The sequence below is a fragment of the Anastrepha ludens genome, chromosome 4 (genome assembly GCF_028408465.1).
Source record: "Anastrepha ludens isolate Willacy chromosome 4, idAnaLude1.1, whole genome shotgun sequence".
Classification (NCBI taxonomy): Eukaryota; Metazoa; Arthropoda; class Insecta; order Diptera; family Tephritidae; genus Anastrepha; species Anastrepha ludens.
The window spans coordinates 514,475-541,138 of NC_071500.1; the positions used below are offsets into that span (position 1 = coordinate 514,475).

At 35.4% G+C, this 26,664-nt stretch overlaps 2 protein-coding genes and 1 pseudogene across 5 annotated transcripts; 2 read left to right on the forward strand and 1 right to left on the reverse strand.

Annotated features, from left to right (window-relative positions):
* Window positions 1–3,982: 3,982 nt before the first annotated feature.
* On the forward strand, window positions 3,983–21,688 carry LOC128862209 (uncharacterized). 4 transcript variants are annotated; one of them, XM_054100703.1, is made up of 4 exons: window positions 3,983–5,857; window positions 5,923–6,092; window positions 9,600–10,684; window positions 20,497–21,688. In XM_054100703.1, exons 1-3 carry the CDS (start codon window positions 5,387–5,389, stop codon window positions 10,678–10,680), a joined length of 1,722 nt encoding a protein of 573 aa, XP_053956678.1. In that variant the 5' UTR covers window positions 3,983–5,386; the 3' UTR covers window positions 10,681–10,684; window positions 20,497–21,688. The 4 variants fall into 4 exon arrangements, with proteins under 4 accessions (XP_053956678.1, XP_053956679.1, XP_053956680.1 ...); XM_054100704.1 differs by having other exon boundaries at window positions 9,600–10,680; XM_054100705.1 differs by lacking the exon at window positions 20,497–21,688 and adding an exon at window positions 11,605–14,192.
* On the forward strand, window positions 6,335–6,445 carry LOC128862639 (small nucleolar RNA U3; annotated as a pseudogene).
* Window positions 21,689–24,029: 2,341 nt separating the features above from the next.
* On the reverse strand, window positions 24,030–25,457 carry LOC128862210 (uncharacterized). The gene is made up of 2 exons (XM_054100706.1): window positions 25,279–25,457; window positions 24,030–24,931 (listed from the first exon to the last, which is right to left on the reverse strand). Exons 1-2 carry the CDS (start codon window positions 25,309–25,311, stop codon window positions 24,182–24,184), a joined length of 783 nt encoding a protein of 260 aa, XP_053956681.1. The 5' UTR covers window positions 25,312–25,457; the 3' UTR covers window positions 24,030–24,181.
* Window positions 25,458–26,664: the final 1,207 nt, after the last annotated feature.

Consider the following 26,664-nt stretch of genomic DNA (forward strand, 5'->3'; position numbering starts at 1 on the left):
GGTCAACCGTTTTAACTCAATCTTTAAAGATACATTTTCTAGTAATTAATCGTTCCTTTTGTAAATCTGATACTTATTTTCCATTTTATAATCAATTTACGGCCAAATTTTAACGTAAAAATCGAAATCATTTCTTTTAAAAGCTGCCATTTTGTGAAAATTCACTATTTTGATTAGCCGAACGATTAATTACTAGATCATCTAATATATTAACAAAATTTGTTTGGTTTTTTGATTTCAGATAATCCAATCCTGAGTTACGATGTACACCGTAAATCGTCTTTTTTTAAAGAAGGTTCCAGAAATCGCCTGCAGCGCGCTCTATAATCAACATTTTCATAAATAAAAAATTTTGTTACGTTCTTGAAGGATGCTTTTATAACCGCCAAAAATTTTCAAATTAAAATATTCTGAAGTTTCTTCAGGATAAATCCTTGACAACGCGTCTTTTATTTGCTTCATAACTGCGTATAACCCCTTAACCGCTTATGCAATTTTGGCCGAGTTTAACAAAGCGCGCCAGTCGTTTTTTTCTCGTGCTAACCGGCGCCAGTTGAAAACACCAAGTGAACCCAAGACCTTCTTAACCTGATCTTTCCTCTGCTACCACCAGCTGGTACCGCATCGAATACTTTCAGAGCCGAGTTTGTATACATTCGGACGACATGACCCAGCCAACGTAGCCACTGAATCTTTATTGTCGTCTACGTCGTCGTAAAGCTCATCGCTCCATTGCTTGCGGTACTCGCCGTCACCAACGTGCAAAGGCCCAAAAATCTTCCGCATAATCTTTCTCTTAAACACTTCAAAGGACGCCTCCTCCGAAAGTTTTACGCAAAACTACTTTGAATGGTGTAGACGGAGTTGGGCAGATGAAGGTTATTTTTTAGAAGAGCGGTCGAAGGCCGCCCACGCGGAAACAAGTTCTACGCGAAAATACTGTAAATGGCGTTGCCAGAGTTGGGCTGATGAGGGTTATTTTTTTGAAGCGTGACCGAAGGCCAAATTCTACAAATTTGCAAAAACCCTTCTAGTCAACGCTCCTATAAAATTCAATTTTATATGTTTACACTTTCGAAAATGTTTCTCAATTCTAAACTAAAGCAGAAAATATACAGTGAACGTCTCTGCATGCGAACATCATTTGAGGTGTCTGGCAACTCCAACTTTTCGCGAAATTACACAACTTTAACAATAAATTACTTAAAAACTAAGCCTCCGGAGGGTGAGATTTTCAATTTTAAGATGGGATGCACTACTCCATCTACTTTACAACCTTTTTTCAAAGCGTGTTATATTATACTAAAGTTTTCCCGGTTAATAAATAAACGAAATCTCTTACAACCTTGAAATCACAACTCTCAACAGTGACGCGGGTGGCGATAAGCGAGTGCGCCGACTGTTTGTTTGATGACAATAGGTACTTTATTTTGCTGTAGTTTACCACCCGACCCATTCGCTTTGCTTCTTTTTCCAGTTTGGAAAAGGCAGAACTAACATCGCGGTTGTTAAGGCCCATGATATCAATATGATCAGCATACGCCACCAATTAATTGTACGCTAAATAGCGTCAGCTCCGTTTTATCAGAATTGACGCTGAGACCGCAACTATCAGCCCAGCTACTGAGAAGTACTGAGGATACCGTCAATTATCCTTCCAAGATCTCAACCCTGGCAGAGGGAAACTGTTCCTATATCCCTAGGACCAAATAATCGGCATATGCTACTTTTTGGTTTCTTAATCCCACCCTTATTTCACTTAGTCAGAATTACGTCAATATCAACTAGCCAAAGGAGAGGCGAAAGGATACCACCCTACGACTTTCGCCCGTCTTGTCACGGCTTTAACTTCCCTACAGCCTAGCAGGGAAGAGATCCTCAGATAGATAGGCTCATCCAACGCAGTGACAATTGTCTCAACCCTAACGTTATTAAAAGTGCCCTTGGTATCTATAAATGCTGTCAAAGTGAATTTTTTGCCTTCCAGATTTTGTCCACAGTTCCTACTACTTCATGCTGTTTCAGTGGATTTACCTCTTAGGTAAACATGCTGATTTGGATTCAATGTGCCCTGGGATGTGATAATCGATCAATCTTTCAAACAACTTTAGGATAAATGAGATAAGACTTATGGGTCTTGGTCGAATCGAGACCCTTCATACCTGCCTTGGGTATGAAAACAACCTTCGTTTTCTTCCAGTTGACGAATATGTAATTAAGAGCGATACATGCTATGTAGATTTCTTACAAGACAGGAACCTCCAATCATTATTTTAAAGGCAGTCTTATAGGACCGCTCTAAATGATCCACCTGCTTCTCTAGTTGATCAATAGATTATATGGAAAATTTACGCCAGTTGAACTTCATGCTGAAAACCTTATTAAACAGAGACCAGTCGGTTATTTTAGTGGTATCTTCCCCTATTTCGTCCAGGTCGTCATATGGGGCAACAAGCGCGTTTCCACGACAGTCGGTTCTACGTGACCGAAACGACCCGGATTTATATCCGACCAAGAACTGTCACTCCAGCAATACTCCCCGTATGTAAGTATGGGGAATGTTTATGATACTACAACAACAACAACTAACTTTGACCATCCTGAGACCAAAACGAAGATTGCGCTGCTTTTTTATTCTTCTTCTTGGCATCCTTACCAGAGGTCGCCGTAGTAGAAGATTGAGTGTATGGGGTTGGCTGTAGGCGGCTGGGTTTCAGCAGAGGAGTGCTATGTTGGGCACACTCACTTATGGTATTTTCTGTTATTATTATATTTTTGTTGTTCATAGTTGTTTTGGCCCCCACGGAAGGGGAGGGCCCGCCACGGCAGAGCCGACTTACCGTGGTAATGCACTTGCAACAACCGATTTTGCCTGGGCATTAAAAGCAACTCTCAGAACACCTTAGCCTAAGGTACCAAGCCAACTCTAGTAACACGTTTTTATCGCGAGTCCTTTAAGCAACAGACACCGACTGTAGCCGCCATTAACCTGTAGTCCCTAATTTCTAAAAATAAAAAAAAAAAAACAAGCTTAGTTAAAAACGACCTACAGTGACACACCATCACCATCAACCTGATGTAAACAGTGTGTTCACGAATTTAGTGGCAAATTGTAAGAGGAAGTTAAATTTGTTTCGCTGAAAACAAATTTTCGGTGAGCAACAGAAAAAACCAAATAAGAAAGGTTTTTCTCAGACAAAAATAATAATTCTGATTGTCTTTCAGAGAGTGAATATTTGTTTTAAAATTTATGTTGTTTTAAAAGCCTTCGAAAAAGTTGGTAGGAATTTTCAAACCCTGCTCAATAGTCTTTTAAAACACATCATAGCGCATTAAATTACAAAATTAGAATTCAAAACCTTATTTGCATAATAAATATTATTATTTCAATATATAGCATAAAACAATGAGATAACAAAAAGCTTAAATCGAAATGTTTTACCAGAATTTAAAGTTGAAACGTTACATCAAACAGCGAAAATTATCTTTCCTTTTCTTCGAAAAAACGGTCACTTCATTATATTTAATGTAAACATTACTTTCGTCTTTGTGAAAATGTTGTATATTGCACTTGGGAAATGAACAAGAAAAATTCAGCACTCATACAAATTATATATTTAATATAATAAAATAAATATACATATTTTTATTTAATAATTTGAATAATTGAAGTTTTTGCACCATTATTTTGACGAACTTGTGGACACAGATAAACTAAAATCAAATTTATAACGCTCAGCAAGTAAATCTCGCACATTCGACTAGTCATAGTACAGCGATTTGAGTAAACAACACGTGGCCCTTTGAATATCATAAAAAAGAGGACGAAAATTTTATAGTTCTAGGACGAGGTGGAATAAATTCGACATTATTACGAAAAGAGGATACAATATTTTCCCATTTTTCAGAACGACCCTAATAAAAATTAAAATTCTGGCAGCACTAGCTAATTCTCTCGCATATCTCCTATTTCAGTTGCTCATTGAATTTAGTCGTATGTGATAAAGAAGGGTGGCACGTGTGTTTAATGTTGTGTGTATAAATAATTATTTGTTTGTTGGAGAAAAAGTATAACTATAATTAAACTTGTTTATAATTTTGTTTATATCACACGAAGTCGGATATTCGAAAGTTTTTGAATGCTAATGGTGTAGTTTTGTTGAGGCAAATGATAAGCCCCAAACCCGAATACTCGAGTTTGATTTTTCTCCAATAAATTTTCAAGATAAATGAGGCCACTGCTTCCAATAGCAATTGGCAATAGATAATATACTCGTATATTTGAATGACAACAGAGAATCTCAACGGCACCGTACTCAACTATGAATGTGTGCGCACTCATATATATTTGTTTTAAATCTTTTCGACCAAATTGATTACATTTTGGAGCAGTGGGCGTGTGCTAACTCCACTTATCAAGCAAATGTTTGGTTAAAGTCATGTCATGAGCGCCCTTATAACGGGAATTTAAGTGGAGACTGGAACATTTTTGTTCATAAAATGCCCAGCAGTGAAGCTTGTGTAAACAAACTGCTGACGGAAATACAGGAGTCGGTGCTTGTGTACATAGCAGAGTCGTTGTTGCACACATAGGTGTATGTGTGTTGAAAGCTAAACAGTGGATGAACTGGTGTATATATACAAAAATGTATTGCTTTCATAAAAGAATAAAGATAGCATAAAATAGGATGAAGCATTGAATGGAAGCAGATGATTTGTGATTTTAAAAAAATTCAAATAAGGGATAAGTACTGAATGTTTTTCAGTGAAACTCATATGCGTAAATAACGAAACTGAAAAGTTGTAAGGAAGAAAACATTTAAACTCAGTTAAAATTTCCGTAAAATGTGGATCAAAATCACCATATAGTTTACTATTATTATCAAAAATGCATGCATCACAGAAGCGAAAAAACGTCGCCATAAGTATTAGTATATCTAAATAAAAAAAACGACGTTATTATAACATAAAATGTTTCTACCGACGTTCCTCAACACGGCCATGCAAATACATATGTATATGTAAATACCATTTTAAATCAGACTACACAATGAAGCTTTAGTTGCCTTAAAAGCTAAAGGATTTTCCCTTCAGATGTACTGGAGTGATAAAGAAAACTATCATGTTGCGCTGGTGAAGTAAAGTTTTTCTATTGCCTTTGTTCGTACTTTTTTGCGAGCCGTATGAACACAAATCTGTTCGCAGATAGTGCCAACGAGTGTGGCATATTCATTCAATTAAAAAGAGGTAGTTGAAGCGAGTTTTCGTTCGGAACATAGACGTCAAAATCAGCTGCCAGTTAAGAGTGTTGGAGTTCTGGGAGTGCTTTGGAATCAGTCTTACGGCGAGTAAATTGCAAGAATAAAGGTACAAAGTAGGTAATATTATGTCTGGTTTTGTCAGCGACACTGGAACGTCGGCCGATTTGGACATCAATAGCAGAGTAGTGGCGGTGGTTTCTGCAACTTCGGTGGTAACAGTTGTGGCGACCACGTTTGTTAGTTCTTCTAATCAAACGGACGCCAAAAGTCCATGCATACAAATGGAAATGTCTGCTGCATCACCGATTCGTTGCTCTCAGGTGACGGATGCAAATAATGATTTAAATAATGAAGATAACTCTGTTCACGACAATGGGAACACCATGAACCTTTCATTAATGCAAACATCACCACCACCTCATAGTTATCGGCATTCACGAGCCTACCGTCATTTTAAGAATCCACCACAGCCACATATGTGCATTCGCACAACCACAGAGACAGGTGAAGAACTTTTTATTAATGTACTAAGTTGGACGCGAATCGTAATACCACAAGAACCCACTGATCCTATACCTTTGTACGGTGGAATGCGGGTAAATATATTGAAAATCCAGTACACGGTAGAGAGATTTTCTATATTGTATGAATATACTTTTAGGTGCCTCCAGGAAGTCCACGCAGTCCCCCGATTGTTTTTGCTGTTATGGCGAATCCGGAAGTGCTGAAAGATTCAGGGCGCCACAGCAAAGACCCAGAGGAGCGCAGGGCTATGGTGGAATTAATGTGTGATTTTGTAGAAGCAATGAATCCTGGTGTGAAATTAGTAAGGTGTGTTATAAAAATTATTTATTATTTATTATCGCTGTCAAAACGCGTGTTATAAATGTAGGCACTTAAATATTTTGAGGATATTGTTGTTAGTGGCAATCCTTGGACGTACATAAATTCAGGTGTTGTTGTTGCTGTTGCAGCATAAAAAATCCCTATACATATACTAGGAATGTGACAGACTGTGGTCGGATATAAATCCGGGTCATTCCGGTTACGTAGAACCGACTGTCGTGAGAATGAAGACTATACTTCCCAGGATCATTTCTGTAGTCAGTCTTAACTTTCTTTCATAAATTTCGGTTGTTGTTGTTGTGGCAGCATAAACATTCCCCATACTTACATACGGGGAATGCTGCTGGAGTGACAGTCCTTGGCCGGATATAAATCCGGGTCGTTTCGGTAACGTAAAACCGACTGTCGTGGAAACGTCGGTCGTTAGGAACAGTGTCTATTTTAACGCCCGCGTAACCATGCGCCTCAAATCCTCTCACTTAACACCCGCCTCTCTTTGGACCCACCCCGTCGAAACAGCATGTTCTTGGGCCTACCATTAGATAAGATTGACCATGCCGGCCGGTGTCTACACCGTGTCGGAAGGCTTGAATAACTGCTACAACAACAACGATTAATTTATAATATATCCGGTCAAAGGCTATCACTCCAGCAGCATATCCCAGACATGTATGAGGAATGTTTGTAATGTTACAACAACCACGTCAGCAATAAATTAGCGAAATTCATCTTCGGTGGATGATTGTGGTAAGAGGAATGGCCACGTAATGGGAGTAAAATCAAAGTTCATCAAAGTTAGTAGTACTTTATTCTCTTCAGACAAATGGAGCTATACATTATTTATATTCGGCTAAGGTCTCTCGTTTCAGTAACATTCCCCAAAAGTGCATGGGGATAACAAGATTTAGCAAAAGAAGGCCAACTTCATGAAGTATGAGCAAATATTAATTGAATGCAAAAGCTTTATTCGATTGTCATGATTGTTGTCAAAGCAATTAGCAGGAGACGGTGTAATTTGTGATAGAGAAGAGCTATCAATTTCAAGCTGGAGCATTTGTTAAATTACATTTAACTGGCTGTGGACAACGTTTGTCGGGGGTGTGCGTTTCGTTGTGATCCTATGAATATACAATTTTATGCCACTTCTGAACGACGGATGAGAATTATTTCATTTTTTAAATGCATTGGAGTTTTGCTATTGCCTGTGAATTAGCGTCCGCTGTTTTAAAAAACTTCTATGGTTTGATATTTCATGTCCTCAGTGTTAGCAGTCACATATGCTGTTGTTGGAGCAATCTTCAATCGGGTACAGCGGTTTCATTTAAGCTATGACTAATTTTTATACATACAGTAGGTTCTGTTTTTATGCGGTAGATACGTTCCGCAAGAAACAGCATAAAAAAAGCTACTAGTTCTATAGTAAAACTATAGATACGTTTCAAAAGTGCTAAAACCGCATAAATCTGAAATAATTTAATAAAATCGCATAAAAAAGGGCTCTAGTCCCATATTATAACTATAGATACGTTCCATAGACCGCATGAATCTGAAATAATTAAATAAAATCGCATAAACAAAATATTGTATTTTTTAAAATTATATCTTTATTTAAGAAACGTCAGAATCGAAAAATAAATTTAAGTCAGAAATAGAATCAGACAATACCCGCATGTTGCGCGTTCGTTTAAAATTTGGCGTAAAATCACTTTCATCACTTGAGGAAATGTACACGTCTGATCTAGATAGTTATGCAGGCGGTTCCATACTTGTAGGGTTAGCATTTCTGATGTAATCTGTGATGAATTTTTGCTTAGCTGGTTTAGAATCTTGTTTATATGTACAATTCCCGATAGGTCGACATGCATTTTGTAATTTAAAAAAAAAAACGCACTATTTCAAAACCGCACTATTTCAAAACCGCATAAAAAAAAGCCGCATAAAAACAGAACCTACTGTATATAAGTACATACAGTCTGTCTAATATAAGCGTGACTGGCAAGATTCAACCTTAGAAATCCATACAAGAATTTAAATGCTGCTAGATAGGCGTAACCTTTTCGCAATACGCGCTGTGCGATTTGTTAGTTTTATGAGAAATTTAGAAAGGCTGCTTTGTTTTTACAAACTAAGTTCCACGTATGAAAAACGATTTGAAGCAGTGTTCTTATGCACACACCCTAAAGGTCCAAAAATGTAAACGTACATCTGTAGCAGAGTATTTGGGGAAGTCGAAGAGGTTCACAAATAAGTGAATATATTGCGTATAATAAATATTATAAGCTATGGAGGTCACGCTTCTATTAAGTAGACTCTCCAGTTCGAAGCCTGGCAAACTGAATGCACTGCCGGCATGCTCGTTTCCTTGGATTCTATTGAAGCTTGATTGATTGGCTTATTTGGCTATCATACAGAAAGATATGGAAGTCTTTGCTTTTGTTTGCTCTTGAATTAAGTGCACTTAGACAATCGAGTTGCAAGGCGAAAGATGTCGCCTGTTTGATGGCACAAAAAATACCAATATGCAGTGGGTGTTGTCGTTGTATCACCATAAACATTCCCCATACTTACATACGGAGAATGCTGCTGGAGTGACAGTTCTTGGCCGGATATAAGTCCGTAGAACCGACTGTCGTGGAAACGAATATGCAGTGGTAGTAAAGCTTGGTGAATAACTCGAAATTAATTGTTTTAATCTTATACATATGTCATCATTTCCTCTCTTCGGCGACACAAATTTTTGTTGACCGTAATCTATAACTTCGAGTTTTTATAAGTTAACTTAAACCTAACGTTTTAATTTTGTATAAGTTGAAAAGTATAAATGAAAAATCAAATAATGTATACAAAAAAAAAAATCCGAATTTATTTAACCTCGGAAGCACTAAGAAGTGTCATCTAGAGTTAATTAGATATGTAGATATGACCCCGCAATTTGTAATTTTGAGATATCCTTTGTAATTGCACTTAAATCCTTTTTAAAGGAATTTCAATCAGATAAAAAGTAACTAACATATCACATAGTACGAGTACTCTAAAGAAAATTAGATTTATTTCACCATTAGTGTAAATCGTGACCCTAAAAAACTATAAGTGTACCGCTAGCACTCTACTGAAAGTGAAGTGTTTACCGCTGTTGTGTCTTAAAAAGATATGTATATTCCAATATTTTCTTCTTTTCTTACAAAGAAATTTCGAAGAAATTTGAAAATAGGTTGAGCGATGTTTCAAGGTGCCTTTTTGTTCTTTTATTTATGTGCTCTCCTCAACTAGTTGAATACTATAAGTAGGCTCAGGATGCTGTTGGTATGGACGATTGCATAAATTATTTCATAGTCGTGTGTTAAGTGAATGGAATAATACGCACACATCTCTAATCGCTTGAACAGACGCTTTAAAAAAAATCAATTATAATTAATAAAATATAAATATTTTTTTGAGTAATGAGTTTAATTTAAACTATTCAGTTGCTAAGATTTTCTTATCTCGTTTTAGGAACGCTGTTATTTTGAAAGATCGTGATATATCTGGAGAGCTAAAAGACGTATGGAATGCGGTACAAGCTCAAAGAGATCGAGAACGGGAAGAACAAATGCTTCAGCAACGCCAACAACAACACTTTCACAACGTCACCACCCAACAAATGTTTCCAAAATCTGCGGAATCTATAAGAATTTCTGAAGAGAAGCAGAATAGTGTCATTAATCCAGAAAAGGTGGACAAAGTTCCCCTAGATAGTCTAGTTGAAAGATCCATAGCAGTAAGAGATTCTGCTCCGTCAGAAAGTAAAATTTCAAGTGCAGTGCAAGATTACGAACTTAGCAGAATAGACGCCACGAAAATTAACCACCTTAAAGCAAAAAATGCATTATGTGCCAAGGTTTCAATCGAGGAAAATGCAAGTGGAGGTGAAAATGCGTTTAGTACATACGTTGACGGAAAGGACCAAATCGATGCTACTGACAAGTTGTCCTCAAAACTCAGTGCCAATGGTAATATGGAAGCATCTGTGAAACCACTATCTGGTACAGAGACAATTGGAGAAGACAATACTGAGAGTAAGGGTACTCAATCTGGAAACCACTCTCTTTCGCCTTCTAGTACAGTGGTTACGGCAGTAGCACCTGTTATCATAAAAAACACAATCGCAGGTGCCGAGACTCTTTCAACTTCCAATTCTACAAAAATTGTCACGCTGGTTTCTGCTACAGCTTCAACGACAACTTCCACAAAAAAGGATAAACTAGTTGGATTTTTACCTAACGGATGTATATTTCCCCGGTTTAAGAATTACAAAAACAAAGAAAAGGACAAGGACAAAGAAAAGGAGACCAAAACAAAGGAAAAAACTCTCCTGAATGCTTTAAAAAAAAGTAAAGATAAAAAAGTTGCTCCTATTGAAAATTGTGAAAAAACATCGGGGGAAACTGATCAAAAAATAAATTATGAAAAGAACTGCAGTCACTTGGAGAACGAGGTACAAAAGTTGGATCTGAATAAAATCGAAACATCCGCTAGTGGCGACAATATGTTTGTTAAGCTGAAACTGGCTGCCACCTCGGCGACAGCAAAATAGGCAGGTATTGTCCTTCGTTTTTTTTTTTTTTTTTTCTTTTTGCATTTATATTTTTATGTATGTATGTAGGTATAAAATTTTGCATAGACAAGAATAGACTTGGTCAGTTTAACGAGTTTGGGGAAACATTTGTTATATTTTTGCAAGACTTTTCACAATATTAGATCACAAACGCAATTAATCTATCATAAAACAGCCATACATATGAATGCATGTTTACATGTCTTCACAAACATATAAGCGAACAAGAACACCACAGAATAAAAATCGCAATATATTTGTATGTATGTAATTCATACATATCTTTATCGTGTTTAAGGTTGAATAACTTTATTAATCTTATCAAAACGAGAATCTTTGCCTAATTGAAAAATTGGTTTCGTTTTCTTATACTCACAGTATGTAAGGCAAATGTTCAAATTTAATTTAAATTATATTATATTATATAAGTATACAGTATTACCATCCCTTGCTTATTCACTAAACTCCAATTTGTTGAGGTAACTAGCACGTGGCATTTTTTTTTTTTTTTGTTAAATATAGTTTGTACTGATTTTCATTTATAAATTTTAGATGAGAAAAATAAGACTCACAAAAATGTTACCACAGAAGACTCAATCCAGATGTATTTAAATCACGCTGACAAAACAGAATAATTTAAAGATACATAGTTAAATTGGTTTTCTTTAAACACGAAATGTTATGACAACAACGTGTAAATTTACCAAAATTTGAAGTGTTCGTATTTTTATTCTATATATTTTTCCTAAGAGACTGAAATTCGGATATTATTATTGGACATCAATATTAAGCTCATTTTGTAAAAATTAAAACGAATATGTTATTTATTTATTTTATTTCTATTCACACTTTAAGTATTAAATTAAAACTGAAATAAGTTTGATTTTGCAATTTAAAATTCAGGTGCGAGCTTTGGCAGCTATCGGGCCCTAAATGCATGCAGTAATGCGCTCGAAAATAAGATTGTTACTTCAAATGTAAAATATGTACAGTGGTGGTCTTCTTATTAGAAACGACTTTGCAACAACTATTTTTGTAATACATTTTGAGACTTAATTTCACCACATTACCCCCTTGTGATTGTTGCAAAGAATTGAAAATAATTGAATTTTCAACACTTATAACGCCATTAAAAAGTAACACCATATAACGCTATTAAACACAATAAATCAATTTAACGAATTCAGAATATTTGCTCTCAATCACTATGGGGGAAAACCTCCGAAAAGCTAAATTTGTCCGATTACCTGGTACTCCCATCAGAGAAAATTGCATATCGCAAAGGATTAAAATCAGTAGTTATAAAAAGTAAAAGAACACCAAATAGGCATTGAGTTTAAAATAAAAAAAATCATGATGATTTTGCTCCTTTAATTGAAAAAATTCTTTATTTCACGAGTTTTTTCCGTTGGGTTGAAATTAGGACTTTGCGGTGTCTAGTCCAAAGCATCAAAATTTTGATCTTAAAGCCAACACTTCACTAATCTTGAAGTGCTCTATGAATTTTTAGAGAACCAAGAATGGATTATAATTACTCTTGTTGTTGTTTTTTTAACAGTCATTACTCTCCTATTTTCTGCTGGAGTTATATTATTAATCTGTGCTGCCTTCCTGTGATTTCAAACTGCTTTGGCTTATTGTGCGAGTGAATTACTCCAAATAATATTCTTTTGATATCTCCATAAAAAATAGGTTGAAGGTAATCTTGTCAGCGGCCTTGTAATGGAATTAAAGTTATGGGACGCGAAGTGCAGAAAAATCGGCATTGACAGTTGTTCATTTTGCCTACACTGATCGATTAGCTCTCTAATTATTGAAGTACATAACTTTTTTTACCCATTTCCAAAACTAAAATATATCAAAGTTGTTATTAATTTATGGTTGATTGATCATTGATTGTCACGCGGCACACAAAAAACCATTCGTCAGTCCAAGTGTAAAGGTGCACTCATTTTATCACTAACACAAAGATGAGTACATAAAAAAAAAAAAAATGCAAGTTTCATTGTCCCCAGCAAAAAAACGATGGCTTAAAACTGCAGGCCCTCCATTTGAGGAACAACATAAAGACGCAACACCACAAATAGGAGGAGTAGCTCGGCAAACACCTAACAGAAGTGTACGTGCCATTTTTTTTTTTTATTTATTAAGAATTTGTTTCTAGTTTTTCCTATCTACCTTAATCCAGTTGTCGCCTAATTGCGTTATATTTAAATGGTGCTGTATCCTCCAACACGAAACATAACATTCTACTAAGTGCGTCGATTGCCTTCATTCTGCAGAAACAAAGCCCAACGTGACACTTAATGGAATGCCATGTTTCTTAAGTATCTTCATAAATGTATTGCAGTCAATGACGATCTTGAATTTAGTACTTATAAAGTAAACTTAGATTTCTGCAGTTTCACAATGATCACTAGAATTTCCAACGCATATGAGTGGAATGTCTTCTCGAAAGGTTCCGTCTTCCTACTCATATTGAACTAGATGAAATTCTTCGAAGTCCCTTTGCAGTAAAACCATGCCATATCCCTACATAATTGGAGCAATGTGAACTTTACCGACTGTCTTAGGATTATATAAAGTCCAAACTTTGGCATTAGTCAAACCCACTTTGAGTTGTTGAAATCCAGTGAACTCTGCATCCCCCAATAAAATTTTCGCGTCGTTACCTAGAAGCTCGAACAGAGACTTTACTCCTGCACTATGACGTTAATTCTAAGAAAATTTATCCCAGAAATTCGAGCTGCCTCTTCAATAACTGCCACTTGCACTATTTTATTTTTATTCCACTTACTGCTGTTGTATTGGAAATACGAAGTGGAACGTAAAGGAACTTATATTGACTACTATGTGTCGCAAATGATAAGTTCTTTCTCGAAATTTGTTTCCAAGGACGTGAAAGAACCCGTTCGGCAAAGCTAGAATGCCTTCTAGTCCTAGCAAGACGTCATCCATCAGTGGTATTAGAACATTGTATCTGAATGTTTTCATTCACTTGGCGGTAACCATATCTGGGTATTTTACTCTTAAGGTTTTTCGACACCGAAACAATAGATGAAGCGTATCCGGTTGGATAATGCCTTCATCAAGTCACTTCAAAGTCTTCGTATCTACACAACATCTATCCTAGTACGATAATCTCCATGGCCTTTGAAATACCTGCTGTGGATCTACATTGGTGAACTTGTGTTTCGGGTAGAGACATAATCTTTGATCAACGACATAACTTCGCTCGCTTTGATGCATTGCTTCTGGTCAACACTACTTCGAGCTTTGTCAACTTTACTTTATCGTCCTTATATTTCACATCTACCGATTTTAAAATGTCTTTACCAATAATAACACCAAATCTTAAATCTCTCTCGTTCATTAAATTTACCTTTGAGTGGAAACTGCCTAACATTGCACGTATTTCAACTATATGAACTTAGATGGACAAAAGCCTAAATAAACCGATGTTCATTTTGCCTTTTCTCTAATAGCGGATACCCGTTCAAATTAACTTAAAGCAGGGTTTTGAACCATTGTGTCATATGAATATCTTTATTGGCTGAAATTGGATAAAAAATAGATTTTGCTTTTGGCTTTGCTTTGCACTATCAGAATTATGAAGGTTTCACTTAAAAAATGCTTAACTGTAAATATTCTCATTTCTCTATATTTCACGAAATTACGAAAAAAAGCTGAAAATGGTAGAATTAAAAAAGATTTGCAAAGTCGCGCGAAATGTTTGAAATTCAAAGGAACTGTTCAACCGATATTGTGTAGACTCCGTTGATTCTTTGGAAATCTATAGTTCGTTGAGAGCAGGTTCTCTTTCTAAGCTGGATTTTGTTTACCAACGTTCTTATAGTTGAAACAGTGCGTCGTAAGGCCACTGCCAGCTATACCGAATAACTGATGTTTTCTTAATAGCATCAATACATCGGCCTATTAGAACACAAATCGCATCCTGTATCTATGTGTGCTAAATGTACGGAGTCGCTTACATGATATTGAAAAATAATCCACCCCGAGACACTATTTGTCCTTCTACGCTATATGACTGACCTGTCCAACCCCTTGCTTCTGCGTCTCCACACCTGAAGCAATGTTTTCTTACTTTCCGCTCTTTCCGCTGTGTTGCAGAAGTGCTGCTAATACCGCTCGTACTTGCAGAGACAACTTTAACGACCGACTTAATTTTCTGGTATGTTACCGGAAATATGGCTATTTGTTCCTTTATTCAAATCTTTTAAATTTCTTGCTCGATACGGATTGGCGTTATTCAACTTCGTATCTGGTATCCCTTCAATAGAATATTCGATAATACTTGTAATCTAAAAAAATACATCTAAATGTGCTATTTTGCCTAACTCCGTTACGATTCAAGCAATTTGACAAAGCCTGTGGGATATCACAGAGCCTGTTCATTGGCTCTCGTGATATCCCACAAGAAACGAAATTACTTTTTGCTGCTGATCAGCAAGACTTTTCCGATACCAACGTTGACAAGCCATATTTGAACGCAATGCAGTTCTGAACTTTGGAATTTTTTGGTATCTACGCTGTAGTGGCCCACAATAATGAAACCAGCCCCCTTCAGATTTGCACTTAGGAAAACGATTTTCGGTGCACTCCTAAGGGGTTTTTTATAGTCGGTTAGAAAAGTGCTAGCTTTGAATTCATATACATTTTTATCGATGAACTGCATACATGCGTTTTGTCACCCATAAGTATAGGAAAATAAAAGTCTGGCTTTCAGAAGGTCGCAAATACAGGGTGATGCAAAGATGCAATAAGCAAAGTTTTCTTCAATTATCGTATTGCTATAAAATGTGCTTATTCTCGTGTTTTGAATAACAAGATTCTTACGAAAAATTCTCATGGCGAAGTGGGATTGTTTGGCAGTCCAGAATTTCTTATTGTGGTCGAATTTCCTGTGTTTCTGTTTGAATCCGCTATTAGCGCAATCTTTTTTAACTTGGGTTACGCCATTAATTTATTTATCAAATTCACAGGGTAAGGATGCTCGTTATTGCTTAATTGGAAGCGTTAATGGAAATACTTAATTAACATTCACTGAAAATTCATAGGTAACCAGTCACGTTGTTATAAATATTTTTCTAGGCAATAGATTTTAATTTTTAATCGGTAGTAATTGCGACGATCTTCGTAAGCCTGGAAGTGAACTATTGTTATTGACATTATTTCCACAATTCTCTTGCCATTAACTCAGTTTGCGTTTGTGTGCTAATGTCATTAACATTAATTCCCTTACAAAAGACTTTATATTAATTGTCATTAATTCCATTGGCATTATTACGCGTTACCGCTTGCGGCTATTACGCATCAACCGGTGTACTTCGCTAGCCTGAAGCGTCGAACCAAATTCATCCTTCAACGAATTCTTTAACGAATCCCATCCATTGATACTGCTCTGGTTACGTATAAATATTTTAGTCGTGCCAACCAACAGTACTTTGTCTTTGTGAAATCGAATTTTGCTTATTCGAAGGAATAACTATAGAAGATTAATTATTTTGAATAGTCAAATCCGTTTCACATTAAATAAATAAAGAAATTTTTGGCAATACTAACGGGTGATTTTTCAGCTATTATCTTTTTAAACAATTGGTTTAAACAGCTGACGCACGTTTCGTTGTTTTGTTTCACTGTCAAACATATTCAGTTTGGTCTATAATTTAACCATGAATCGTCTTACAAACGAACAACGCTTGCAAATCATTGAATTTTATTATAAAAATGCCCAAAATGCAAGAGCTTGACTTGCATAGCATGTGGTTTCAGCAAGACGGTGCCATATGCCACATAGCACGCGTAGCAATGGACTTGTTGAGAGGCGAGTTCGGTGAACATTTTATTTCACTTTCAGGACCTGTCAATTGGCCACCCAGATCTGCGATATAACGCCTTTAGATTATTTTTTGTGGGGCTATGTTAAAGCTCATGTCTATTCAGACAAGCCTGCTTCAATTAACGCATTTGAAGACAACAATAAAGCATTTGTATGTGAGATACCGGCCGAAACATTTGGAAAGAGTATGCCAAAATTGGACTAAGCGGATGGACCATTTGAAGCGCAGTCACGGTAAACATTTGGATGAAATAATCTTCAAACATTAAATTATATGGACTGTACTCTCGATTTAAGGGGTTATACGCAGTTATGAAGCAAATAAAAGACGGGTTGTCAAGGATTTATCCTGAAGAAACTTCAGAATATTTTAATTTGAAAATTTTTGGCGGTTATAAAAGCATCCTTCAAGAACGTAACAAAATTTTTTATTTATGAAAATGTTGATTATAGAGCGCGCTGCAGGCGATTTCTGGAACCTCCTTTAAAAAAAGACGATTTACGGTGTACATCGTAACTCAGGATTGGATTATCTGAAATCAAAAAACCAAACAAATTTTGTTAATATATTAGATTATCTAGTAATTAATCGTTCGGCTAATCAAAATAGTGAATTTTCACAAAATGGCAGCTTTTAAAAGAAATGATTTCGATTTTTACGTTAAAATTTGGCCGTAAATTGATTATAAAATGGAAAATAAGTATCAGATTTACAAAAGGAACGATTAATTACTAGAAAATGTATCTTTAAAGATTGAGTTAAAACGGTTGACCGATCAAACAAGCCGTTTTCGAGATATCGTGTACACCGACTTGAAAAATTCCGTTTTGAAAAAAACACGTTTAAAGTTTCAATACCTACCTTAAAACGTGCCGAGGCATCTCTACATATTTAGGTATAACTCCGAAAGTATTGCTTAGATCTACTTCAAATTTCGTGCGTATACTTTTGAATATATGTACATTACAAAAATGCAATAAAAAAAAATCGATTTTTTTGAAAGTCATAACTGCGTATAACCCCTTAAATAAAAATTTCATGCATTTTTCTGAATTTTACGTGTGTTTTTTTGAAAAACTTTCCTAAAGCTCTTAAAAAATCACCCTTCATATGCACTTCCTCCGCATTATAATATTTTTATACTTCACTCACTTGTCGTCTGGGTTTACCCTGCCTTCTACAGTTATCAGTTAAGTTTCTCGTCAAAACTCGAAAAAATCCAATTTTTTACACTTTATTTTCTTCTTCTTCGAATTTTACCACCACCGACCGAGAGCTGTCAATAGTATTTAATTAAATACACGCACTTTAGGCTGTGTGCTCCTATCTTAGCACGCCCACTACCGGCCTCAGTATTTTATACAAATAAATTAAGTGAACTGTCCTCAATTGGAGCCTGATAAGACCCGCTTTTGAAATTAATGTACAGTAGAGTGAAATTTATTTATACATTTTATTTCCTAAATACAGTTAACACTCATCAGTCATTGAGAGAGGAGAGAGAGCAAATAGAGCAAATCATCGTAATGTAATGTGATTAATTTATGGATTTTCTTTGCACCAGTCCGGCATTTTCCATCAGTAAACTACATAAAATGATACTAATTTTAATTCGAAATGCCATTTAATTTTAGTAAAGGTCCCTCCATTTGTGGAATAACTTCAAGACGCACACCACAAATAGGAGGAGGAGCTCTGCCAAAAAGGGTGTAAGCGCCAATTATTTATTTCGTTTATTCAGTCTACAAATACTTCTTACAGACTATATTAGATAATTTTTAATTATTAGTTAAAGATTATAAACAATTGTTGCCTAAAATTATATAAACTTAGTCTAAAGTCGAGGCTAGGATAATTGTTGCAGAATTGAATGCATCTCACCATTGATTCATTGAGGGCATAGTTAGTTCTATACCGTTGATCTACAAATAAACGAACCTGCCTTAAATCATGGTGCTTTGTTTGATAAGTAATTAAACTCTGCAACTCACAACAATTTATATTGAAATTTAAAAGATTATACACGAAGAGAATCGAAAAGTAGATTCGTCTGTCCTCAAGGCTTTGCAGTCCAATCAATTTGCGACTGCCTATATAACTAGGGAGCTCTTTAGGCCAGCGCAGCTTACACAACGCATATTTGGAAAAGACTTTTTAGACTCTTTCAATCTTATTTATATGACATTGGTAGAATGGGTTCCATATTAGAGAACAATAATCTAGTCGGCTTCGAATTAAGGAGACGTAGAGTGCTTTCAAAGTCAAGGGATCTGAAAAGTCTTCCGTATTACGACGTAAATATCCAATCATAGAAAAAGCTTTAGAGATAATATAATCAATATGTTTCGAGAACGTAAGTCCTGAATCGAAGATTATGCCCAAGTCTTTGATTTCCTCTTTCCTACTAAGTATAATATTGTTCAAAAAGTAATTATAGATGAATGGATTAGATTTTTGTTCCTGTATGAAACCACGCAGCATTTGTCGGTATTCAAGTGTAGGTGGTTCATGGTACACTAATCTTGAAGAAGTTTGAGATCCTTTTGAAGATTGGAACAATCTTCAATACAGCTAATTTGTAAAAATAACTTAACATCATCTGCAAGCATTAAGCATTTTACATATTGAAATATTTTAGGTAAGTCGTTTATGAATATTAGGAAAAGAATTGGCCCACAGTGAGTCCCTTGGGGTATTCCAGACCAAGCATTAATTAATAATGTAGATTTAGACGATGCTATTTTAACGAATAATTTCCTTCCCGTAAGGTAGCTTAAAAAGAATTTTAAAAGTGTTCCCTTAATACCGCATGCACTCAGCTTCTTAATGAGGATAGAGTGGTCGACTTTATCGAATGCCTTTGAGAAATCCGTGTAAACTACATCCAGTTGTGCGCGATTTACAAAAGCGTTAATAATATTGTTTGTGACTAGTGCCAAATTAGTACAAGTGGATTTTAAGGGGACAAAGCCACGCTGGTACTCGCAGATAAGATCACTAATACGATTTAACATTTTAACTTTGAGAATAGATTCAAATAATTTCGAAATGGTGCTTTGTTTAACTATTGGGCGATAGTTGCATACGTCATTTCGGCTTCCTGACTTATAAATTGGCGTGATTGGCGGTAGATGAGCTATTATTCAGTTTTGAAGCTGCTTGTATAACATCATTGGTTGAAACAGTAAAGTCATCATAAGATTCAGAAGAGGATACATTAAAGTTATATGTGTCTAATTTGTCAAATTTTTCATAAACTTTTTGGAAAAATTTTGCAAAGAGGTCGCACGAGTCTTGTTCATTATCCGAAACAATGCCATCATAATTTAAACAAGTGGGGACGCCGTTGGTCTTCCGTTTATTGTTGATATAACGCCAAAAGCTAGAAGGATTTGATTTTAAATTTGATTCAATTCTAAATATATAATGTTTAAACAAGTAGTTATGAAGACAATTGAATTCGCTTTTCAATCGGAGTAAGTTGTCTCGATCGATTATGCTATTGGTTCTTTTTAATTTCTCGACGGTTCTTTTTGATACTTATCGGTTACAGTTTCTGATGCAATACTTTACCAAAACTGTCTTCAAAAGTCTGTACTCGATTGTTTACATATTCAAAGCAAAATCACCCAGTTTAACGTAGTTTTCCTTTTCTGTGTTGTCCGTACATAATTTTTAGTTCGCATTGGAGAAGGTTATATGTTTTGATTTTCGTTCGGTATTGAGTTTTTTAGTATTATTAAGTCGTTTGCCATTTTTATAATAAACAAATTTTAAATATATTTAAATTTATTGAACTCGCACACAGTTTTAGCTATCAGACAAAACTATTTAAGACATTTATATATCCAGAATGTTGTACTATTCACAAGCGCATTTAAAACCCAACATATACGAGTATGTTTATTAACTAAAGAGATCTCTTCCATAACAGGTGAAATTCTCGATCGGTTAGGCTCCAAGAATAAATTAATATGGCGTACACTTACCAATCCCTATTCCTAAATTATACAAATTCTAAAACACCGACTGACAAAGTGTAGAACATAGTCTCAATACTGCCGCAAGCGAATGAGGGGAATAGAAATGTATGTAAATACACAATTAGTACATAAATTTGTTTGCATTCGGCGGCCACTTTAGTCGAACGGATTTACGCGTGACTACCATTCACAGGAGGTCACGAGGACACGAAACCTACTAAGGGCATGAAACACCAAATCATAGAAAATGTTTTTTTTTAGTGTATTTCTGCTATAAAAATCTCCTCATAGAAAGCCATTTGTCGTTCGGAGGCGGGCATGTAGGTCCCTCCATATGTGGAGCAACATCAAGGTGCGTGCCACAAAACTGGAGGAGGGGATAGGGCAAACATTTAACAAAGGATGTACGCGCCGATTATATACATAAATATTTATATACCAAATTCTTTGTGGGGGTTACCTCCTTTCATATTTTGTATTTGACTTTATGCTATATTTTAAAGCTATTTTCCCATATCCTGTATAAAAGTAAGCTAAGCCAGTTGTCTGAGAAATTCAAATATTTTCTTATGTACAGTAATATTTCTCATAAATAGCGTTACCAAAATACTCAAACGGCCTAGGAAACATTTTCTTATATATTAAAGAGAGAGCAAAAACTTCAACAAAAGCAATTACGATTTAGTATTTGGTGTTAGCTGGGACGCCGTTATTTTTAACTTGAATACCCTGTTTGTGCTGGAGGAAGTGGTTTTTAGTATAAACTGCCGAAATAAAACATACTGGGCTTTATGCATTTTGGTAACATACCTATGAACAAAATAAATTTGTAAATATAGGTGTAGAATTAGTCAGTAGTTAGATTAGGGTACTTGATAAGTTGTAGTATGTATGTAAAAACATTGTGTTACAGCGAAAAATTGAGGAATAAGCCCAGTTCGTAAGTAAAGGAGAGTATAAGATATATACAATTTAAGTAATAAGAACAACAAAATTATGTAATTGTATTTAATTAAGTCACAAAAATGGAAAGTACACAAAACTTATACAATATAGAACAGCAATATATGAATTCGTAAGTTTGTAACTTTATATAAAAATTAATATATACATATACCTACATCATGACTTTTATTAGATGTGTATAAAAAATAAAGCTCAGGACGAATGGCTTCGAACATAAAAAAGAAATATGTACTCGTATATATATACAAGCAGGCGACGATTAACATTTTTCGATTGAGCAGGTAAGAGTTATTAAAACATCACAAAACAATTTTGTCATCAATAAAAAGCAAGTAGAGATTTACATAAATTGTATGTTGAATTAAAATTGAAGATTTTTAATCATTTCATTCATTTAGTCCCTTTTGACATACCTAAATTTTATTTTTATCAAAACCTGAAAAATAAAATAGAATTATCGTTTTTTATGGGTTAAAAAAATATGGGACATATTGTGTTTTGCCTTTAATTTTTTCTTTGAAAAAATCGAAATGTTTTTTTTGTATATTTTCAAAGTTTAGTCATTTAAAAATATGTCATTAAGAGGATTTTTTAAAATTCCTAAAATATGCAAAAAAAAATTCTTTCAAACGGCTATAGTGAATTTTTTTTTTTAACTTGTCCAAGGCTTATTCGATAGCGGCATCTATAATAATTAAGAATCCGTTTAGTTTTCCATTTTCAGGTCACCAGGAGGGTTGGATCCATGCACGCCTGGACACCCTCGTTTGTTTGGACCCTCTATTTTGACTGTGCATAATTTTGTAAATTTTAATGACAATAAACAAATGACACAAATATGGATGGTACAATTTTTTCCCCCTTTGTACAGCGCTTGAAATTCATGTCTCTACCCTAGAATACCCCCTAAGATAAATAAAAGGCAACTTATCGGTTGTCTTATTGAGAATATTAGAAGTCGATAGATTACAGAAATGTTTTGCTTTTTATTAAAAAGGGAATGGATACTTGGGACCTTTCTGTATGAATTATATTTTTACCCGATATTTTTGAAGTAAACAAAAAACGAATACTAAAATTTTCAGAAAATAGCCGCAATATCGAATCTAAATTTCGTGGGCTTATCAGTTTGAAATTACTTTGTGTGTGACGAGTTTACGCTTAAAAGCTGCACGTTGCTCGATTTATTTAGATTCACTTTTTGCTTCGCTGTGGGTTTCACACATTAATGTACAATTAATTGTAAAGTATTCAACAACCGCCCGATTCACCTGATCTGGCACCACTACGTGTAACTCGTTTTGAGAATGTAGAGGCAGTAAAGCAAAAGTCGCTGGAAGCGCCATTAATTATACCAAAAATAAAGTTCCAAAGTGTCAAAAGGCTTCCAAGAGTGGGCCAAACGTTGGCACAAGTGCATCGCAACCGACGGAGACTACTTTGAAGGGAGCCATTGAATTTTGAAGCTGAAACTAGTATCTATAAGTACGAGTATATTATTTTTTATAAATAAATTCCGGTTATTTAAAGCTGACCACAAACAGGGCTACTACGTAGCACACACACTGTACACAAATCCGTAAACCATAGTTTCGTTGCTATCTTCGTACTCTTGCAGTTATTTACATATGCATTAAGAAAAAAAAGAAAAAACGTATTCTCTATAATTCACTTCTAATTTGCCATAATGATGGCTCATTTTTGAAACACTATAAACTTTTCTAAAATTTTTTTATTAACACTTGTTATTTTTCCGCTTACTCTTATCTCGACGACGGTCCGTAAAAAATTAAAAAATCCACAAACTAGCAACAAATCCCAGGTAAATGAAAATTTTCAACAAATCGCTGGGAATTGTAACCCTGTTTGTGGCCAGCTTTAGCGGTGTGAGTTTTGATTGCGTCTTCCGGCCTCTTTAAAAAAATACAACGAGCTTCGCTCCAGTCCCACATTGCGTCTAATTTTAAAGATTCTTTAACACAAAGCTGGCTCAGAGAGTTCCAAAACTCAATGTGCGTCTATACAATATATGTGGTATGATATGTGTGTATGTGTTATGATATGTATGTATGTGGTATGCATATATTTACAACTCCTCTGCTTCCGCTGGCATTGCTAAAAAATATAATGCTTGCAGTAATGTGGAGTATAAAACCTCGATGGTTTTACGCGTCCTTCTTTTAACATTGTTCGAATATAATTCAATATTACGCATTTAAAAATTGCATACAATTTTATGCAGAGATCGAACCATATTTGGGTTTTGATATTCCATGTCAGAATTAAAAGCCATCATCAAAACCTATATTTATAAGTATTCGAAAAATAACCGCGTCCCATAAAGTAGCACTAGAATGCGATGGCGTGTGGACATTACGAATATTCTCCCCAAATTAACTTTTTCATAAAACTATGTTATTGTCCAAACAAACCTTTTCCGATGAAAAACTAATTGTCAATATATTATTTGCACCTCGTCATAGAATAAAATATTAAAATTAAATATTTACACATTCAGTAATTTTTCAACTTGTTTTAATTTTAAAAACCAAGTTAGAAATTCTTAAATGTTATTAAATAAATAAATTAGGTTAAACGAAATTTCCTAAAGTAATCTTATTAAATGAAAATGTCAAGACATCAGTGTTTCTATAGAGTAAATATTGCTATTTAATCTTTGTTGTTGATTGCTCGCAGCTGTTCTAAATCTTCGCGTTCCTTTTTGTTACGCAGTAGTGGCACATTGTAGTCGAAAGCGTAGAAGAAACCGCGTGGAGGGCCAGTTTCTTCTGGTCCGGGAACATATGGTGGTTCCTCATGAACGTATTCCTTATACTCGGATTCAGCGGGCTCATTACGTTGTTGCTGATATTCAGGGGCAAATGGGTCGGGGTTTTGACCATTAGCGGCCGCAAGTTCGCCCCACAGCTTGAAATGTTCCTCCTCTGCCTTGCGAACAGCCGGAGTCTTTGTTGCAGGTTCTTTCAAGTGCGCTGGCCGATTGTCTTCAACATGGAAGCCCGTGCGATCGGCATAGTATTTCGCAACAAAGTCACGCCCGGTAGGTTGAACATATTTGTATGAACCGCTCACAGTGCCCGCATCGTCCTTCTTCTCGTTCTTACCCTGATTCCAGTCACGATAGCCATACACATACTGACCCAAACCGTCCTGCCCATGGTATTGGTGTGCGTCGTAGTGTTCTTCCACATATTCCTCAGGGTGATCTATCACACGGCCCATGTACACGAACTCGCCTTTTTCATTGCGTGCTTCAGGCAGCTCATTCTCCCCGGTCTTGGGCGCATAATCAATGCTGTCCAGACCGCGTAGATTCGCACTGTTCAGAAATTGTTGTGCCTCTTCTGGCGAAATATTAATCTTGAAAATGTTCTCAGCAAGGAGCGTGCCTGGAAGAACCTATAGCAAAACATGAAAAATAAAACAGCTTTCGATTAAAACGTAATATCTTCGATGTATCATTACAATTATGTAGAATAATTGCATCATCCGCTAAAAATATTAAGATTAACGGTGCACGTGATTATCTCTTTTCAATGAAAACTTCACAATCATTTGTTTATTCGCACTCCAGACAAGTTATTACAAATTAAGGCTTGCCATTGAATTCAAATTCAGTTTTTAAATTTTAGCAGAGATGCAGACTATGCAAATAATAATTGTACAATTAATTCTTTTCTCCCCATAGCGAAAACGTTTTTCGAAGGTACGTATAGTTATAGATATGTACCAACTATTATACTAACCAGAAGGCAAACTGCAAATACGATTATGTTCATCACAATTAAATTTATTGCGCGATTACAATTTAATAAAACACTTAGGCAGGGATTATATATATATAATCAATTTAAATTGTGCTATTGGCTCAGCTTTTTGACTTTACAACTGTGTAGTCGATTCGAGAATAGTGCCCAAACTCAGAACTGACCGCTTCTTATATTGAAGATGAGCAAAATCAGAGATGAAACGCAAAAAAATAACAAATAAGCTAAATACGACTGTGCAAAATATGTAAATTAACTCGGCTTTAAATGAAGATGTTCCCAGCTAAGCAGACAGCATCTACACGCGGCGAGCGATCAGCCACTTATTTCGAGAGAATAACTAAGCCACTGCCGGTTTCTTACTCAGCGGCTTCTAATTCTACGTCAATCTGAACAACACACAATAGCCAAGCGACTAAATGACTAATTGACTAAGTAGATGGCCAGTGTCCGACGCTGTTGCTGTATTGCTTTAGTGCTTCCATACACACGCACTCCAGTCGCCAACACCCATACCAGTGTGAAACTGAGGTCGGTAGTTGTTTACGGTTGAGGCATCTGCTCATGCAAATAGCAAATAGTGGCAATTAATTTCCTTCTATTACGCGAAGTAATTCGCAGAGCCATTGAGCAAACAATTAACTTATTTTCAATATTTCATATTCCTTTCGTGGTGTAACCACTTGTCACTTCTGCTGATTTAATAATTGATTTCCTCCTTTCTGGTGGGAAGTGTTAATCTAATCATGTATTGATATGCAAGTGACATTGAGTCACTTATTGACGAGAACAAGGACCTGTAGGTCGTAGGTCGTTATAAAAATTAATTCTACATGCGTTCGATGCACAATAACCGTAAATCATAACCAGAACAATAACTTTTTAAGTGCGCTTTCCAGAGGGGAAAATTGTGTAAACCTTACATCATCACCAAAAAAAGTATGAATTGAATTCGCTTAAATGAATAAATTTATATATTATATAGCATGCCAAATTATGCCAATAAATTTGTATTCCAAAATGTGCAAATTCTGTACATTCAAGCAAACAAATAAATTTTATAGGTATATGTTATAAATACTTATACTTATATGAACACACACATTAATGGGATTTCCCAATTTTTTTCATTCGAAGTGGGAATACGCACCAAAACGAGAATTAATACTTTAAGAGCAAGCTGATGATTTGTTTTTTCGGTCATAGTTATAATAGTTAATCATATTTACCTCTGGAACTAATACTGCTCAAATGTTTCTGAAATGAGACGTGTGAAAACAATTTGTATAATCTTACATATTTCGAAAATAACAACCGGATAGCTAATAATATAAGAGCGAAATCATTCGAGTAAAAACTAGTTTC